The sequence below is a fragment of the Mycetomoellerius zeteki genome, unplaced genomic scaffold, assembly GCF_001594055.1.
Source record: "Mycetomoellerius zeteki isolate Tzet28-1 unplaced genomic scaffold, Tzet1.0 scaffold38, whole genome shotgun sequence".
Lineage (NCBI taxonomy): Eukaryota > Metazoa > Arthropoda > Insecta > Hymenoptera > Formicidae > Mycetomoellerius > Mycetomoellerius zeteki.
Window position 1 is genome coordinate 313,649 of NW_017257371.1, and position 17,972 is coordinate 331,620.

Below are 17,972 nucleotides of genomic sequence, written 5' to 3' on the forward strand. Positions count from 1 at the left end.
GTTTTTCCTACATACATTTTAATATACATTTTTTTTTAAGTATTTTACATTTAGCATTTTAAATAGAATTACATTTTAAATGGCATTTTAAATGCAAAAATACCTAGCTTTGCCGGAGATACTCTAATGATATCCGATTATCCGGTCGGATAGTAAAAAAAATGCCGGATAATATCGGATACCGGATATTTTTCGGATATCCGGTGCATCCCTAAAGAATACTACCTATGTGCAAAATGCAACAATTAATATAAATTAGTATGAAAGATAAGGCCGCTTTGACCGCCGCGACCGATGACAATTACCTAAACATTCCGCGTATTATGAATATTAATTGCAAGTAGCAACAAATCGAGTAACGCAATTTTAGACTAATAATAAATAACATTTTTTCTGTCTGTCGTTCACCTTCCATTTGTTGCATGGGCGACGGTACAGCGAGCAGATGCTGCTGTTGCTGTTGCTGCTGCTGCTGGTGATGATGATGATGATGATGGTGATAATGATGCGCCGACCATTGCTGGTAGCAGCAATTATCGGCGGCGATTTCGCGCCGTTGCTCGTGATGTTGCGATTGCATCGTCAAATCGGCGGTCATCGATGGATGTCAATTATTACAATTAGTATTGATTACGTGACGGAAAGATACAAATTATCCACGTGAATCCATATCGCGAACTTTACTTCAACTTGGTGCGCCTTGTGGTGCACGATCCTTGGACATTTCCATGAACGTAACGAAAGATTTAATAACGCAAGACGACACCATTCGCACTCGCGGATTAATTTCATCATCATATATAGTAGCTATCCTTGAAAGTCTTGGAACATGGACCGATTCCCACTCGAAAGTGTGAACGCTTGGACCGATCAGAAGACGCGCACTTTAATTGAAGATCATTGTTCGGATAATCTGCACGACCTCATCCGCGCGTATATCGGCATCTCGGTAATCCGCTTTCGAGAGCGAGCTTTCATCAGGATGTAGGAAAGTCTCGCGTTTTAATTCCTACCCCTCCCATCCGTTACGAATCACGTTATTTATAATGTCGTGGGTATATAACGTAAATGCGAAACAAGCGGATTTGGATTTCTTCTCAGCGGCTTCCCATTGAAAGAAGATCCGACCGTGATTTCAGCGGGCGCCGCCGTGACACCGGCGTTCCGATCTCGACCGAGTGCCCGACGAATACCCGACGTCTCGGCATCGTCGAGACGGAGACCGTTTCGCTTTGCCGTCAACAGGACTTGTCCTCACCTCCGTGTCCGGACGTTGACAAGGACGCTCAAAGCCGTTCAAAGCCGCGCCGCGTCGCGCCACGCGAATCCCGGATGAATCGGAAAGAACTCGCCCGAGGCGACTACCCCGCTCTAGCTGCTTATCATCGCGACATCGTTCGTTCTCTCTCTCCGACAACTTTTCGTTCCGTCTCGATCTCTTGGCTCCGCTTGCATTTGGAGAACCGTCCCAGAAGAAGAAGGATGAAACGAGAGCGACGTAGGGAGGGACGCGAGGGGAAGAGAGGAGGGCTTCTCCGAGGATCCTCCTACACCGGCGTCACCGGCACCCACGCTGACGGCTGCCGGTTGGACGGCAATGGGATGCTGCACGAATCTTGTAGCCTAACTCTTCTTCGATGCAAGAAGGCGGAGCCTTCTTCGCCTTCTTCGCCTTCTTCGCCTTATTCTCGCCGAGCCAGAAATGTGTCAGCGGTAGGTAGGTAGGTAGGTAGATAGATAGGTAGGTAGGTGCAATGGACTCAGGAATGGGCCTTTCCATTCTTGCCACCCGAGAATAAATATTTCTATTTTATGTACATACATATTACATACAGCTTCTCACATACAACGTCCTCTTTTAAATTATCGAGAGCGCAATCGGGAAGAAAGGGAGAATGCGACGATTCTAGGTGAAAAAATCAATTTAAAATGAACAATTTTTTTTCCTCACACAAATGCTTGCTTTCGAAGCATTCAACTTAAAAAATTGGGAGAGAGAGAGAGAGAGAGAGAGAGAGAGAGAGAGAGAGAGAAAGGAAGCAACTCCAAAAAGGGCTAAATTGAGGTATGCAGTCTTCAATTCAGTCACAAATTCTTTTCTTTTCACAGAGTTATTTAATAATACTTGTATACTACGTACAGTTGTATAGTGCCGAATGAAATATAGTATAACTATATATTGTAACATTTTTCATTCATAGATCCACATGATGCATGCTCGTGCATGCTCTCGCTTCAACATTCACATAAATTCTGCTATCTATCAATATTGTATAATATATTAATGTGTGTGTATGTGTGTGTAATAATATATTTTAATATAAATTTTCATTGTCGGAAACGAAAGCTTTTTTTTAAGTATTTTCAATGTATAAGATCGTTATTATTTTATACTTTATCTATATATATATATATATATAAAACTTTTTAGACCAACCATTTTGGTAGCACGTGCAAGAGAAAAAGTATTTTTTATTCTCACGACCTCGATTTCGATCTTAGCATTTTGAACAAATGCCATGAAATCGGAACCTTTATATACATATACTGTGTATAAATGCAGACATGATATAAATAATTGATAAAACAAATGGAGAATTAAAATATGTAAATATTTTTTCGTTTTTCTGCATAGAATAGTTTCTCATCTATACATTAATAATTAAAAATCATTAACTTATATCGATGAATGTTATTGCAAAAGAAGAATCAATTTCGTGAAAAATATGGTAAGTACATACATGTTATCGAAAAGAAGGAAACGTTGAAGGTCTTGAAAATTTTCAAAATATTCCCAAAGTATATTTTTAAATTTAAAGATGGAGAACGTACGATCGGTACGATATATCTCGCGCGATGGACTCATATCGATTTCTCTTAAAATTAATTATTTCGCCTGTGTTTGCAGATAAGCTTGATTATTCTTCTATTATATATTATACTTTCTTTTCTTTTGGAAAAAGAAACGAACGAAGGCGCGTCAAGGTGCTTCTTTTATGTCTCCTCGGATCTCGCGGAGTTTGCGCTGGTTTGCACAATTCTCGGTGACTAATATGCTCTTACAATCTTAGATCGCATAACGTGCTTTCACTTCTCCCCTTCACGATACTTTTGGCGTTTCGTTTTGCATCTCGCGACATTTTATTCAACAGCTTCCTAAGTAACAATTTCGTTTGTGCATGAAACAGTGCTTTTGACATACTCCCTTTTGATCTTTAATTTCGAAGCGCGGGCGCGGGCGCGTCTCCACTTTTGTGATTGATTATTAATAAATACAATACTATTAATATACATAACTGTTAATGACGCTTAAACGAGAATGATTATCAACAAGTAGAATAATTATTTGTTATAATTATTTAGAAAGGTAAACAAGTCGAAAATCTTGGCCGGCTCGTTGATTTTATTTTTGGCTAAATTTATCATTTGTACCTACGATACTTGGAGTGAAACAAAGATCGAGCTACGATTGATATATACTTTTATACAGGCTTTGAATATCGGAAAGTTGAATTATTTTAATTAACGGTCCCTATGCCTTCCTTTTTTTCTCTTGTTTTGTTGCTGTCTTCTTCCTTTTCTCGCTCCAGTGTACTCCATTAAAAAAAAGTTTTATTACGCAACTAGACTAGACATTTTACTTGCTGATCAATATTGATCTTAATATTGTTCACTGTATTTAAATTGAACTCTCTGGAATTACAAAGTACAACTAACGCTAACGAAAGTGCGTCGCAAGGAGCTTAATAACGATTGGTGTTACCGGTTTAGCCCTTGTACATATACGTCTCTCTCTCTCTGAATTCGACATAAGTAAAGTTACATCTGCCAGAACAATCCAACTGAACATGGCGAGATTAATAGCAAACTTGGAACTACTCTCATTATATACATAATAGATGTATCTTCCACGAGCGGATACACATACAAGAATACAAGAATAAACAAATGTCACGAGCGTACGCGTACAATATTATATACATATTATAAATAGTACCTGTTATGCGTTCGTTTGATACATATACGTACGAGATATTCGTGATGAACGAGATCAAGAGCGACACGTCGCACGCACGCAATTACTCGCTTCAAGGATAGACTTTGGAGCGAATAAAACTCAATCCAATTCACGCATGTGAGAAATGGTCGCGTCGGGATGATGGATGTGATACATCGACTAAAGAAATATGATACATGTTTTTATGTGAATTTTATTTATAAAAAAGAAATGTACAAGTATGAAGAAAAGGAAGCTAAACATGATCGATCTCAAGATCCCATGATAAAATCCTCGCGTCAGATAAGTTTTTCGTAGCTATCGTGTTTTTCTTCCGTACTATCGATGATGAATCTGTGCATTGTGGTCAATTGTGGTTAATAAGACCATTTAGGAGTGGAATAAAAAAGGGAAAGTGAATAAAACGAATGTGAATGAATGTAGGGGAGCGAGAGAAAAAGAAGAGAGGTGTGTGTGGGTGTGTGTGTGTGGTGTGTGTGTGTGTGTGTGTGTGTGTGTGTTATTAACAATAGTAATGATCCTGTTATAGGACTGTCACGAGCGGGTGATGAAAAATGCTCCAACTACAAAAGGTTTCTTCCTTTTCGTATTATTTCGAAAATTAGAATCGCCTATCATCAATGACATCAATCGTTATATGATGCGCATGTGCTCATTTACACCACATGATTAAAACCTTCTCCCCGTTTATATATGGAGATATTGTAGCATCGTTAAAATTAAAATAATCCAGAGAAGCTTTGCCACCATAATAACTGCGATATAAATATTCCCGTTCATCGCGAGACAATATAATGTGTATATTAGTAATCCGTTAATACTTCGACACATTTGCTCTTGAAACAAAATCTCGTCTCTCTCTCTCTCTCTCTCTTTCTCTCTCTCTGTATCTCACAATTCACACATATATAAATGTATATTTATAAAAGTAGGTATGACGTAATAGATGTCGTTTACAAATTTGTGCAACTTACACAAGTACCAAGCTATAAATATCTATTATACTTTAGGGAATTAAGTCTAGATGATGGCTACTTTATTATTTGTGTATCGATATCTTCGTTAACAGCATACTTACATAATGAAACGAGAGCGTGCACGTGAGTGTATGCGTATATGTGTGACACAATTATCATATCGATTTTTTTCACAGCGTAAAGTGATAAAAAAAAATGTCACGTCTTTTCTCGATTAATCAGACACTTGACGAGTGTAAATGCAAACGATGAACAAGCTACAAGATGTAGATGTTACGATTGACGAATAGGAAAGACGAATTATATAGCGAAAGTGCCTGTCTTTCTTTCTTTCTACTTTTTACTTTTCAATTGTTAAGAATGTCGTGAAAACCACGACGTAAAATTCTCTCTAATTTTATGATCGATCGATTGATTTCATCACTACTATTTTGTTTTATACGGTAACACATTTAGCTACAACATATGCACTATTACTTACTACTTTTGATAAACTCTGTGAAAAGCAACGCCCCTCCGGATTTTCCGATAAGATGTAATTATTTCCACACAGGCTTCGTAGTCAATCAAAAATAATATAATAATAATTATTATTATAACTCATCTCTCTCTCTCTCTCTTTCTCTCTCTCTCTCTCACACACAAGGTCTTAATGTCTCGATAGATGTCGGGTTGGGCGGTAGCAGTCCTAAGCATTGCATTCGATAAGATAAATCTAAGGACTTCACTTCTTCTTATTTTTGTTGTTCGCACCCCGCGGTGGCGTCACAGGTCGTCCAGCATTGAGACCACCGTAAGTGAATTTCCTCTTATCGGCCGGTTTTAAAATTTGGAAACTGCACATGAGAGTCTCGTCCACCGACATCATGGCACCTGCATTGTCAAACTCGCCGCAGTAGTTCGGAGCCGAGAACAGAGTCACCAACTGTCGTTTGGCAAAAAATTCGTAACCATCTTCCACCACCTGAAAAATAATTTTTCATTTAAGAAGCATCTCGTGAACAAAGTACGTGACCAATATACATATATGTATATTAAAAATCTTTTTACCTGATGCGCACGGCATATAAGATCAAAATCATGCTTGTGCAAAAACTTGGCAACGACTTCTGCGCCGAAAGTGAACGATACACCGCGATCATTTTCGCCCCAACCCATAGTGTCTTTATCGGGATCAGACCACAATAAATCACAGAGTAATCCCTGATCAGGTACATCTGTCGGTCGCATGATACGTCTGATCTGTTCCATGCTTTGCAGATCTGGACTCAAGCCTCCATGGCAGCAAAATATTTTCTCGTCTACTATCGCAGCAACAGGTAGGCAATTGAAGCAATCGGTAAACGTTTTCCATAGTTTAATGTTGTAACGACGTTTACCTAAAATATAATTTTATTAGTCGAAATAGCAAGATGAGCCAACAACCGTAAAAAGAATATCATGAGAAAATATTTGTGTAATATACATATATAATACTTACATTCATCATAAAATCCATATATCCTATTAATGGACGCGCATTCATGATTTCCTCTTAACAAGAAAAAATTTTCTGGATACTTGATTTTATAGGCAAGAAGGAGACAAATAGTCTCCAACGATTGTTTCCCTCTATCAACGTAATCTCCTAAGAAAAGGTAGTTGCTTTCGGGAGGAAAACCACCGTACTCGAACAATCGCAACAAATCATAATATTGTCCATGAATATCACCTTACGAACAAAATTGTACAATATCAATGATAAAGTCAATATTACTAAATATCATCAAAATTATATAAATGTGGTTTTCCTTGGAATTGTAATTTGATACAGTTTATATGCATTGATGCGTGTTTATTTGCTTACCACATATTTTCAATGGTGCTTCGAGTTCTAAAAGGATGGGTTGTGATAGAAAGATTTCACGTGACTTGAGACACAGTCCTCTAATCTCCACTTCTGTCAACTGAACATTTTTACCTGGTCTTGCTCCTCGTACTAAACGATGTAAAAAGAATGTTTATGTGAAAATCATATGTATTGCAAGCGTAATTTTATTTTATCTCCTATCTTTTCTAACATAATTACTAAAATCTTTTGATAAAAGAACGAAAGTGTCAAATCTTTTTGTTAGTCATTCTCGTGTTACTATAGTATTGCAAATATTGTCCGAGATAATCTATTTCCTTATCTTTAGTATTTTTCTACAAGAATAAGTATATGCAAATTAGAGATGAACAATTTCATATTTTTGAAAAATATATATAACGATAAATCACTTTATGGTATAAATCACTTTATATCTCAATAGATATATTCTCATATTCTAACGTTAAAGCTTCAAAGAATTTACAGAATCGGACATTTAAAAAGCACAAGTTATATGAAAAGATAACGTAACAGTATATAAATAAGAATCTTATCTTGAAGGAGGGAGGGGGGAGGAAGAGAGAGAGAGAGAGAGAGAGAGAGAGAGAGAGAACATCTGTCTTATTTGAAACTTTTTCACGCTTGTGATGAATGCTTTTCTAAAGTAATAACGAGACAAAATGGCTTGGCCTAAGACAGTACTCTCCCGAATCTTATTACAGGATTCTCTTCGCCGTACGGTTGGCAGGACCTCGCCCAGAACCGCGACGAGGCGTATAGTACGTGTAGGGCATTGTCAAATGCGCATTTTTGTAAACAAACTAATGCGCGTGCCGTTCGATGACGAGGTCGATCGGAAGGCGTTTATCATTTTCGAGGACATTGCGTAACGCCGACGGGACCGAGATAATGGTCGGGATGGCGTTTCGATATGCCCTTGAGTAGTGTGCGTGCGTGCATGTGAGTGAGAGAGTGAGAGACTGACAGAGAGAGATAAAGAAAAGAGAGACCGGGCATCATTGTGGCATCTGAGAGCATAGCGAGAAAGATAGCAGACGCGAAGGATGTAACGCGCGGGGATGAAGGGAGTAACACACAAGCGGGGGAGGGGGGGGAGGGAGTTAGGGAGACGGGCGAGCCGAGCGAGCGATGTTCGCTCTCCCACCCTTTCGCTTCTACGTAGCGACCAGCGTACTACAGCGATCGAACAGCTTTACCTTCCAAGAGACGAGCTATGATGTTGTCGATGTTCAATTTGTCGGTCTCAGCCATCGGGCCGGAGTGTCGTGCGCGTTCCAAACTTGACACGGGGCACTTTAATACGGAGATAAACGTCGGTTCACCGAAATTTTTCACTTGTGTGCCGTACGACACGGAATCGCGCTCGCAGCTTCGTACAAGTTATTCGCAATGGCCGTCCAGACTCGCGCCGCGCGCGCGCACTCTCCACTCCCTTTCGCCAGTTTCGCCTCACCACTCCCCTTCCGCTCACGTCCTGTCGTTCGACCACTCGCTTCCTCGAACACACTCGCAACATGCGCGCCACCACACCTTTCGAGTCTCAAAGGAATCCATAGACGTTGCTCAAGATTCGAGATGGTCTTAAGATAGTGCATGAACCAATCAAAGAGTCGTATTAGCATCTTAATACCCGTTTCCATCAATGTAGATCAACTTTGATCGCTTCAACTTATGGCTCGTGCACACAGAACGTGGCAACGCTTATGGCTCCTGCACACTGGACGCGGAAATGCTTGCCGCGCGGCAAAATGTGACGCGGAAGCCAATAAGCTTACAACTCCTAAAGTCCATATCAGACTACCGACTCTGTAGGCCGACCCGACTGCCAACTCTGACTGTCGATCAATAATGGACCAATCATAATAAGACTGATTCAATGTGATTGGTCCATTATTGGTTAATAGCCAGAGTTGGCAGTCGGGTCGGCTTGCAGAGTCGGTAGTCTGATACGGGCTCAAAGCTGGTTCTATATTAGTCGCATCACAACATCGCAAGCATTGCAGTCCAATCAACGTCAAGCTAGCTCGACTCTGATTGGACCATAACGCTTGCGACACGCTTGCGTCGCTACGATGCGATCAATGTAGAATCAGCTTAAAGCTGGTTCTACATTAGTCGCATCGTAGCGTCGCAAGCGTTGCAGTCCAATCAACATCGATCTAGCTTGATTCTGATTGGACCACAACGCTTGCGACACGCTTACGACACTGCGCTACGACTAATGTAGAACCAGCTTTAGTACAAACTTGCCGTATTAGTATGAACGAAAGCATTGAAATCCTATGGTTGAACTTTACCGGCACCGGCATAAATTAACGGTTACGGCCATTATAAATCAGACTTTCTTCTTCTAAATTTGTACAAATGCGTATTGTATGTACGCGATAGAAAGTACCGGTTCCCCATGAGACGTATTTTTCGAGTTGCGTAGGTTACGAAAACCAATCGTAAATTCGTTCAGCATTTCTGTTAGAGTATACAACAGAAATTCTAATCAGCAATTGGTTGCATTAGTTCCGCATTTCTCTAATCTTCCGCGAAATACGCTCAATGTGAATGCCGGCTTTCAGAATGGCGTATTCTAGTAAATAAAAAATAACGTATTCTAGTAAATTACAAGAATGCTCAGGTTACGCTTATGCGGGGTCTACAATAGAAGTCGTAACAATCACAGAATCTTAAGTCGTAGAAAATTGATCAATCACAGTCGAATATGAGAAGAATAATCAACTATGATTGATCAATTTCCTACGACTTAAGACCCTACGACCGTTATGACTTCTATTGTAGACCCCGCATTACAATTACGACTAAAATTTTTGTACGTGTGGTGGCCTTGATGGTCTTTACGCCGCATGTAACGGCGCCCTTATGGAACGACTACCACGATCAACGTATTAACCACGATACACCATACATCACATCAATGTTGTTAAGCCTTGTGTCCACGATGCTAGAAATTGGTCCGAGATCTCGGAGAGAGAAAGAATTAACCAATCACATTTAAACTTAGTCACATGATCAATACGATTGGTCAATTCTTTCTTCATCCGAGATCTCGGACGGATTTCTAGCATCGTGGACACTGGGCTTTCGGCGAGTCACTTTTTGACGCATGCGCGTTTGGACATGCCATCAGTGCTGTATTAATGTCGAACTTATAAAGATCCCGTAAAGCCCTATTTTGACGTATCTATAATTCTATATAGATTATATATTGTATATAATATATTTTTTTGGAAAATCAATAAGGATTATAAAATGAGAAAAATTTCGATAAAAAACCAAAGATATGAGCAAAAGAAGATACAAGTTTAAGGCTAAATGTATTTTCTTCTTAAAATGAATAGTGATGAAATAAATTTCATAACTTCGAGTAAATCATCTCTTCAATCGTAAGAAAACAATAATCATGTACTTAAAATATAAATTAATATTAGATTAAGTACATATAGAAATAAGTTAGATAAGGTATAAAAATAAAAAAAAATAAAACAAATATTTTTCTTTTTTAACAGAGTCATTAAAGATTTTTAATTTAAATTTTTGTTTTAATAATGTAATATTAATTCATATTTTAAAAATATAATTATTATATGTTTACCGATAACTAGGTTGCCGAAGACTAAGGCCGAAATCAGACTAGGCATTAAAGATTGAGATTGAAGATTGAAAGATTGAAATTTGACCAATCAAAACAATAGAAGCTAAAATTTCTTTACTCTCATTGGTCAAATTTCAATCTTCAATCTTCGATCTCAATCTTCAATGCCTAGTCTGATTCCGGCCTTAAAGAACTAAAATTTATTCTGTGTACGTTATTGGATTTCACTAGCGCTGGAATGCGCATGCGCTAAAATGTGACTCGCCTAACAATACTGCATCACATCACCATACATACCAACATTCAAAGACGTACGCGATTGCAGCGGATTGCAGCGATTGTCGGCGAGCGTACAAATTTCTTTAGCACTTTATAGTTTTCTAACCAGTATCTACAAAAAATGCCGGAGAACGTGGTACGTACATATTTTTTTTAACAGGATTTTTTCCCTTTTCACGTTTTTCATTTAAAGTAAAATTTAGATCGGCCGATTAAGTGCGGTTCGATTATGATTGCGTCGCGGACAATAGGTTATGTTGCGTATTATTTCGAAATGAGTGTGTTTTGGATAGATGTTATATTTTCTTCGATAACATTTTCATTTCAATTTTTTTACAGTTTTTTTCTCGTGTATATTTGAAGACGAATAAGAATTAATTCATCTGTCTTTATATTTTTTAGAACCTCAATAAAAATTTTATATTTTTTAACTGCGAGCTCGTACTCCAATTGGAATATTTATTGTAAAAAGTAAAAAAGTGATTTATTTTCTTTTTTAAGCTAAATGGTGATCATATTGACGTAAATGGTGCGCCTCAAGATAATGATGAAGAGAATATTGACAACGACGTCCATTTTGAACCTATAATTTCATTACCCCTGATAGAAGTATCCAACAATGAAGAAGACGAGATAGAAATGTTGAAGCTGTAAGTTAGCCCTTAATACACACCTTTGGGCCATTTGTGTCCTGTGTATTTCTTTTCTTTGAAATACTAAGAGCACCTAGTCAAAAATACCAGTTTCTCTTCTATTCCCAAAAAAAGTATTCCTGAAAAAAGGCATCTAGAGGCTAAGTTTTGTGCCTTGTCGGCCTCAATTTGTGCATATCCTTTAACTAGAACAATTCCAAAGTTTATCTCTGGGTCACAAATGACCCATCGTGTGTACAGAGTACATATTTTTTCTAACTAAAAAAATAACTATAAAAAAATTTTTATTTCTTCCTTTATTTTCAACTAATTCTTGTTTGTATTGCAGGAATATTTTGCGAATTACTAAAAAAAGAATTTAATCCTAGAACAACATATTAGCCCTTAATAAATATGATGGTTTTTGGCACTCATGTTATATGTTGTCTGTAATGTTATAAAGAATATTTTCCTAATAAATAATAAATATAACAATAACAATAATAATAACAATAACAATAATAACAATAACAATAAATATAACAATAACAATAATAAAATACATTGTTTAAAATGTAAATGCAATATATCTTCAATTTATAGCCATTCATGTATATTAAAAAAAAATTTTCAGGTTACTAAATAACTAAATTTTTTCAATCACCAATACTTGAATTATTTTTTCTTTTGTAGTTTGGAATGTAAACTTTAAGATGTTGAAACATATATTTTTCCTTTGAACACTTGTTTCAGAGTTTTACATCTTTGTATGAAAAAGTATACTTTTCTCATTTTGTAAACTATATTTAGTTATAACAATTTATATACAATTTGTTATAAATATATAACTGTACAAGTATTTTCTAAAGATGTCAAAATATATGTAAAAATCGCTTATAATTTTTATATATTTATAAAAGTGATGGGAAAAAATTAATCCAGAACACAAAAGATCCATTATGTATAGTAAGGGTGTCAAAAACTAAGGGTTAATGAGGATTTTCATTTTAAAGGAAACAATTAACAACACGTATGTTTTTTGTATGTTTTTGTTTTCTAGACGGGCAAAGTTATATCGTTATGATACATCGAGCAATCCTGCGGAATGGAAGGAACGTGGCACAGGAGAAGTCAAACTACTAAGACACAAAACGAAAAATACAGTTAGAGTAGTGATGCGCAGAGATAAAACTCTCAAGATCTGTGCGAATCATTTCATCACTCCATGGATGGAATTGAAACCAAATTGCGGCAGTGATAGAGCATGGGTTTGGAGCGTACTTGCCGATTACGCTGATGAACAACTCAAGCCAGAATTACTTGCGATACGTTTTGCAAATGCTGAAAGTGAGTTCTCAAGTGCTGTGTTATAGTTTTTATGTATAAAGCATAACTATCGCAAACTGTATTATCGCTAATAGTATCATAATAATATCGTAGAATATTTATTTGTTTGTGATAGATGCATCAATGTGGAAGGAAGCGTTTGAAAAAGCTAAGAAGATTGTAGGATCTGAATGTGAGATTTATGCTGGCAAAAGCAATTTGGAACAAAAGCGTATTGAAAGTGACAGCGAATCCAGCAGTGATGTAAGTTATAGCGAAAGTACTGATAACGAAGACCAAACGAAATCGTTGAAGCGGACTGAAGACCGTGAAGCGATTTCTCAGCAAAAGGATATCGAGAACGAAACGACAGAAGAGAAACAAGTAATAACGAATGAAGAAAAAATAATCAACGAGATCGCAAAGTTAAAAGTGAAAGACGAAGGTGAGAAGCAATAATTGTATTCGGTGACACGAAAATATACATACACATATATATATATATATAGTTTATCAAGACACATTCTGACATTACGACAGACGTTATGGCAGTATTATATGCCATTGTTTGAAGATTGAACATAGGTACATTTTTAGCAATAATATTATGAAAAAGCTTATTAAATTTTACAGCGATAAAACTGTATTTGTATGAACATATCTGTGATTTTTTTAACTTTGCACACATACATACACAAACACACACACACACATACACACACACATTTAATGTTAAATTCATGTGAAATTGCATTTGTACTGGAAAAAATGTGTATGAAGGAATGTATGTTGATTCTCTTTGGCAAGAAACGAATAAATACAACGACAGTTTTACAAACAGACAGCCTTTTGCTTTTTATTTGTTCATTATTTCACAAAGATAATTTATGCATTATATCACATGTTTCTTTATAGTTAATGATTGCGCAGTATGTTTCCCTTAAGAAGAATGAATAGTATGTTGAAAGAGTATACATATACAATAATCGATATAAAATTGATCATGAGATTCGTCTACTTTGTTTATGATATATAATATATATATGTATATATAACCTCTTAATCCACAATCTATCTATCTTTCATTTTCTTAGAGAATATTTTTAATTTTTTATCTACACTGCGTTTTATGTAATAAATACGAAATTTATTTAACATACGTTCCCTGTCTATTGGATCCGTGTAATTTGAGATTTTTAATTAATTATTAAATGCGTAAAAAAATTATTAAGTGTGTAAAAAAATGACTATAAATCAAAAAAGATGAAAGGAATTCGACAATAGTCATTTTTTTTTATTTGATGGTCGTTGGTCATTGTCAATGGCTCCATTATGTGGAATCTAGAGGGACGGAAACCGACTCAGCTCCCAACGAGACTATTTCGGATACATGAGCAGTAATGTATTAAATAATCGATTTGACAAACGACCGATATCCTCTTGGATACGAGAATCGTGTATTTTTAATATTTATTGTGCCTAATTTACTTTATATTCGTTTTTATTTTGTATAAAAAATGAAAGCAAAAAATAATAATCGTATGAAATAACAAATCATTTTGTTTTAAATTAAGAAGCGCCATAACGGTCAGAACGTTAAGATGTTGAACTATTGTAAATTCATTTTAAATGAATTAATTATAATTCAGAAATTATATAATTGCGTGCCAATATGGCATTATATAATAAATTATTTTGTATTTTACACCAATAGAACACAAAGCGTAAGAAACATTTCATCACAGAGGAATAGACTAAGGAATACAAAATAATTAAAGTAAATATGGTAGCATTCATTTAATAGAAAATAGAATGTACCGCTCTCATACGTGCGCGCCTGATTTCTATTTCTATCGCTACTTTTACAAAACAAGCATGTGGAATAATTCAAAATAGCGCAACAATCTCAATACTTGGACTCAAATTTGATTGCTAGACGTTATTTGGGTGATTATTGTATTATAATTTAAACCCTCTACAACTCGTCCCTCGCTGAAAAAGATTGCAAGATGTTTCGTCTCTCTTCCATTGTACGCTTCTTTTGATCAGACAACTTTCCTCTATAAAGAAGCCCCTGTACCCGCGTTTCTTCCGTTTGTACAAATATATCTCCCCGTTCTAGGATCTTCTCCATAGTCTTCACATAAATTTTTGCTGCCTCTCGTTGCTCTTCCGGTAAAGTCTCCTCAAAAATTCTTGCCTTCTTTAGTATTTCCTAGGAAAAAGAATAAACATACTTCATAGAGAGAGTTTAATGATAAACAAACGTGAAAATAAAACTATAGAATTATATTTCAATCTTAGCTTAAATATTTTCAAATAAATATGCTTATAACACAGCTATTTTAGCACAATTCAATGAAATATAATATTGTCTTGTTAATTTTTTTTAAATTCTTACCTGCCTGCCTTGCTCTCCTGCAGTTTTGAATTCTTCAGCTAATTTATCTAGTCGTTCCACACATCCTGGCAATCCTAAGTACACTCTCGATTTAGATCTGATAAATCGCTTTAAGTATTCGCCCGTAAAATCAGATTCTCTCTCAGGAGTGAATCTAATTGGTTCAGATTTGCCCTGTACGAATAATAAAACTACTGGAAAGTTATCCTTCTTAATGTTGTAGCGTTGCGCTAGATCAGAATTATCCTTATTGCCAAAATCCTTTACGCCCACTGTAGCTATCAGGAGATCCTGTGAATCTTTGGTATCAGCTGCTATGGTCGCATATTGTTCGTGCTTGCCACCATAAGGAAATGCAACATCGAATTTAACGAGAACTGCCTTAAATCTGGGAATAACCTGCATGAAATACAAAAATTACAAAAATAAATTAACAAAAAATTTGTATACATCGTAACATATATCTAAATATCTTCATATACTTCATATCGAGATTGAATGTAGAATGACAGTTTCTCAATTTTTCATGTGCAATATAGTCATAAAATATACAAATATTATAAAAAGAAATATCAAATCCAATTTAGTTTTCATAAGAAGACTTTATTGACTTTATTATAATTACATCTTATAAATTTGACATATTTGAATTGTAATATATTTACAATCATAACTTTGTACATAATTATGGAAAATAATAAATTTCATAGCATTAAAATATAAAATTCTATATTACAGGAAGTGTATGTCAATATTCAGTCGATTTATTGGAATTTGATAAAAAAAACTGATATCTTAGTCGTAAATAGAAGATGCTTATGTGAATCTGAGAAAAGTATAATGGTAATGAAACGTGATTGCTAACGTGATTGATGGTTAAAAAATAATAAAAATTGGTTGAATTTTCTTGTTCTTTACTTCTTAGTCTTTATACTTTTCTCAAATTCACAAAGCAAATACATCTATTTATGCTGCACACACCCACACACACACACACACACACACACACACATATGTGTGTATATACGATGCCAAGTTATATATATGTTGCAAAGTTATTTAATTATATAAGATGAAGTTTTTAACAATTTTTATCTTTAATTTTAATCATTAATTTGTTCAAGTTAGATGCTAATGAGAACAAATAAAATTAGAAAAAAATTAAACAAGGCTCAAAAGATTATAAATAAACATTGAATAAAGAAAAGCAAATAAGCCGAACTGGATGACATTACTTGCTTTAATACTAGAAAACAAAATATAAATATCGCAATGTTTCGATTTACAGGACAGTTATAAATGATTTAAAATGTCGTGTTAATAGGTCGAAACGTTTGTGACGTTTATATTTTATTGTTTGAAACGAGTATTATCATCCAGCTCGACTCATTAGCCTTTCTTTATCCAATTTAGATAAAAAAAATTTTCCTAATCTAAATCTCACATACACTTACATATATATATGTATATATGCACACAACACACACATATGTATAAAAGAGGAAATTTCATAGATATATTAATACATATTTTGTTCGTTATACGCAGTTATAAATTGAGAATTTTGAGAATTTTGGTTTATACTATTTCACATTGAAATTCTGAATAAAATTAAAAGCTTTTCATACCTTATCGAACGAATATGAATCCAAGGGCACACATCCTTTGCAGTCATCACCAACGGTAACGTGCAAAGTAGCGATGACAAAAATTAATACGAGACTCGATCGAATCATGATAGAATAAGAACGTAACGTTTGTGTGATTACTCGAGTTTCATCCGCTTGTACGAATGAAGCAATTAACTACTCCGTTCTTTTGCGTTCTGTGAAATTAAACAACGATTATCCTATCTCCCTCATATACATAATACATATAGTTACACTCGGAAAATGCGCGGTGTAACATGTGAAGTACAACACAACGTGTCAGTTCAACGAACTAAACAAACCGGCTTCGTTCTGAATAGTCAATCATTAGGCCTGTTCTTTTTGGCTGAACTTCTGCACCAGTTCATCTTTCTTCTTTTTCTCTTCAGGAGGAAAGAATAGAAAGAAAGATGAACTGGTGCAAAAGTTCAGCCAAAAAGAACAGGCCTCTAGTTATCGAGTCTGATTGATTTGTGAAACAAATGCTCACCGAACTCGTCTGAAATCAAAGTGGCAAATCCTATAAGTAAACACTGCCTTATTAAAGTCCTTATATATTATACATATATATTTTTTTCATATACACGCGGTCAATCTTGTCTATTCAAAGATGTTCCGGACAAAGTTTTCCTCCGCATTAAATTGTTTTCTTTAAACTAGAAGATTATCTCTCCTTCCTTTTCAGTTCTCGCACTTGTTCACACAGCACACTTGCCCGCACTTGCCTGCATTTGTCACATGGCAGCAAGAAACCAGGCCAACTAGGGCTGTGTTCTAAAATTTACTGCCAGCGCTGAAAATCTACAGTTTACATCACGTATACTATACATTGTCAGCACTACCAGTGAATTTTGGAACACAGCCAGAATGAGAAAGCGAGAAGCGAGACTAGAGACCCTTTAATAAGGGTTAGTTTATAATAGGCCGTGTAATCTGTTAACTTTTTCCGTAATCTATAAGAATTGACCAATCATAGTTGATTATTCTCCTCTCATTCGACTGTGATTGGTCAATTCTTACAGATTACGGAAAAAGTTAACAGATTACGGCCTATTATAAATCAACCCTAAGGGTGTGATTACATGGGTTGATATTTTCCGCGTTTCGCGTAACCAATCAGAGGCCTTCCGCGCTTTCTGTTAAACTTGATTTATAATGGCCATAACCCTGGATCTACAATAGGGTTTTAAGCCTTAAACCATAATAGGCGAATCAC

At 35.8% G+C, this 17,972-nt stretch overlaps 4 protein-coding genes across 5 annotated transcripts in view; 1 reads left to right on the forward strand and 3 right to left on the reverse strand.

Annotated features, from left to right (window-relative positions):
- The window catches only part of LOC108726034 (T-box transcription factor TBX1), a 13,841-nt gene extending 12,515 nt beyond the window's left edge, over positions 1–1,326 (reverse strand). Inside the window, exon 1 of the mRNA XM_018453391.1 lies at positions 409–1,326. Within this exon, the coding sequence (XP_018308893.1) occupies positions 409–598 (190 nt within the window). The 5' untranslated portion in view covers positions 599–1,326. The remainder of the gene's footprint in view (positions 1–408) is intronic.
- A 2,867-nt stretch (positions 1,327–4,193) lies between these two features.
- LOC108726035 (serine/threonine-protein phosphatase alpha-2 isoform) lies at positions 4,194–8,299 on the reverse strand. The gene is made up of 5 exons (XM_018453392.1): positions 8,062–8,299; positions 6,842–6,973; positions 6,476–6,706; positions 6,046–6,374; positions 4,194–5,959 (listed from the first exon to the last, which is right to left on the reverse strand). The coding sequence occupies exons 1-5, from the start codon at positions 8,114–8,116 to the stop codon at positions 5,720–5,722; spliced, it is 987 nt and encodes a 328-aa protein (XP_018308894.1). The 5' UTR covers positions 8,117–8,299; the 3' UTR covers positions 4,194–5,719.
- Positions 8,300–10,763: 2,464 nt separating this feature from the next.
- LOC108726039 (ran-specific GTPase-activating protein) lies at positions 10,764–13,186 on the forward strand. The gene is made up of 4 exons (XM_018453398.1): positions 10,764–10,884; positions 11,250–11,398; positions 12,441–12,727; positions 12,843–13,186. The coding sequence occupies exons 1-4, from the start codon at positions 10,870–10,872 to the stop codon at positions 13,163–13,165; spliced, it is 774 nt and encodes a 257-aa protein (XP_018308900.1). The 5' UTR covers positions 10,764–10,869; the 3' UTR covers positions 13,166–13,186.
- Positions 13,187–14,668: 1,482 nt separating this feature from the next.
- On the reverse strand, positions 14,669–17,607 carry wbl (endoplasmic reticulum protein 29-like protein wbl). Of its 2 annotated transcripts, XM_018453400.1 has the most exons (4): positions 17,247–17,607; positions 16,736–16,932; positions 15,108–15,506; positions 14,669–14,921 (listed from the first exon to the last, which is right to left on the reverse strand). In XM_018453400.1, the coding sequence occupies exons 2-4, from the start codon at positions 16,841–16,843 to the stop codon at positions 14,682–14,684; spliced, it is 747 nt and encodes a 248-aa protein (XP_018308902.1). In that variant the 5' UTR covers positions 16,844–16,932; positions 17,247–17,607; the 3' UTR covers positions 14,669–14,681. The 2 variants fall into 2 exon arrangements, with proteins under 2 accessions (XP_018308902.1, XP_018308901.1); XM_018453399.1 differs by lacking the exon at positions 17,247–17,607 and having other exon boundaries at positions 16,736–17,038.
- Between the last annotated feature and the right edge of the window lie 365 nt (positions 17,608–17,972).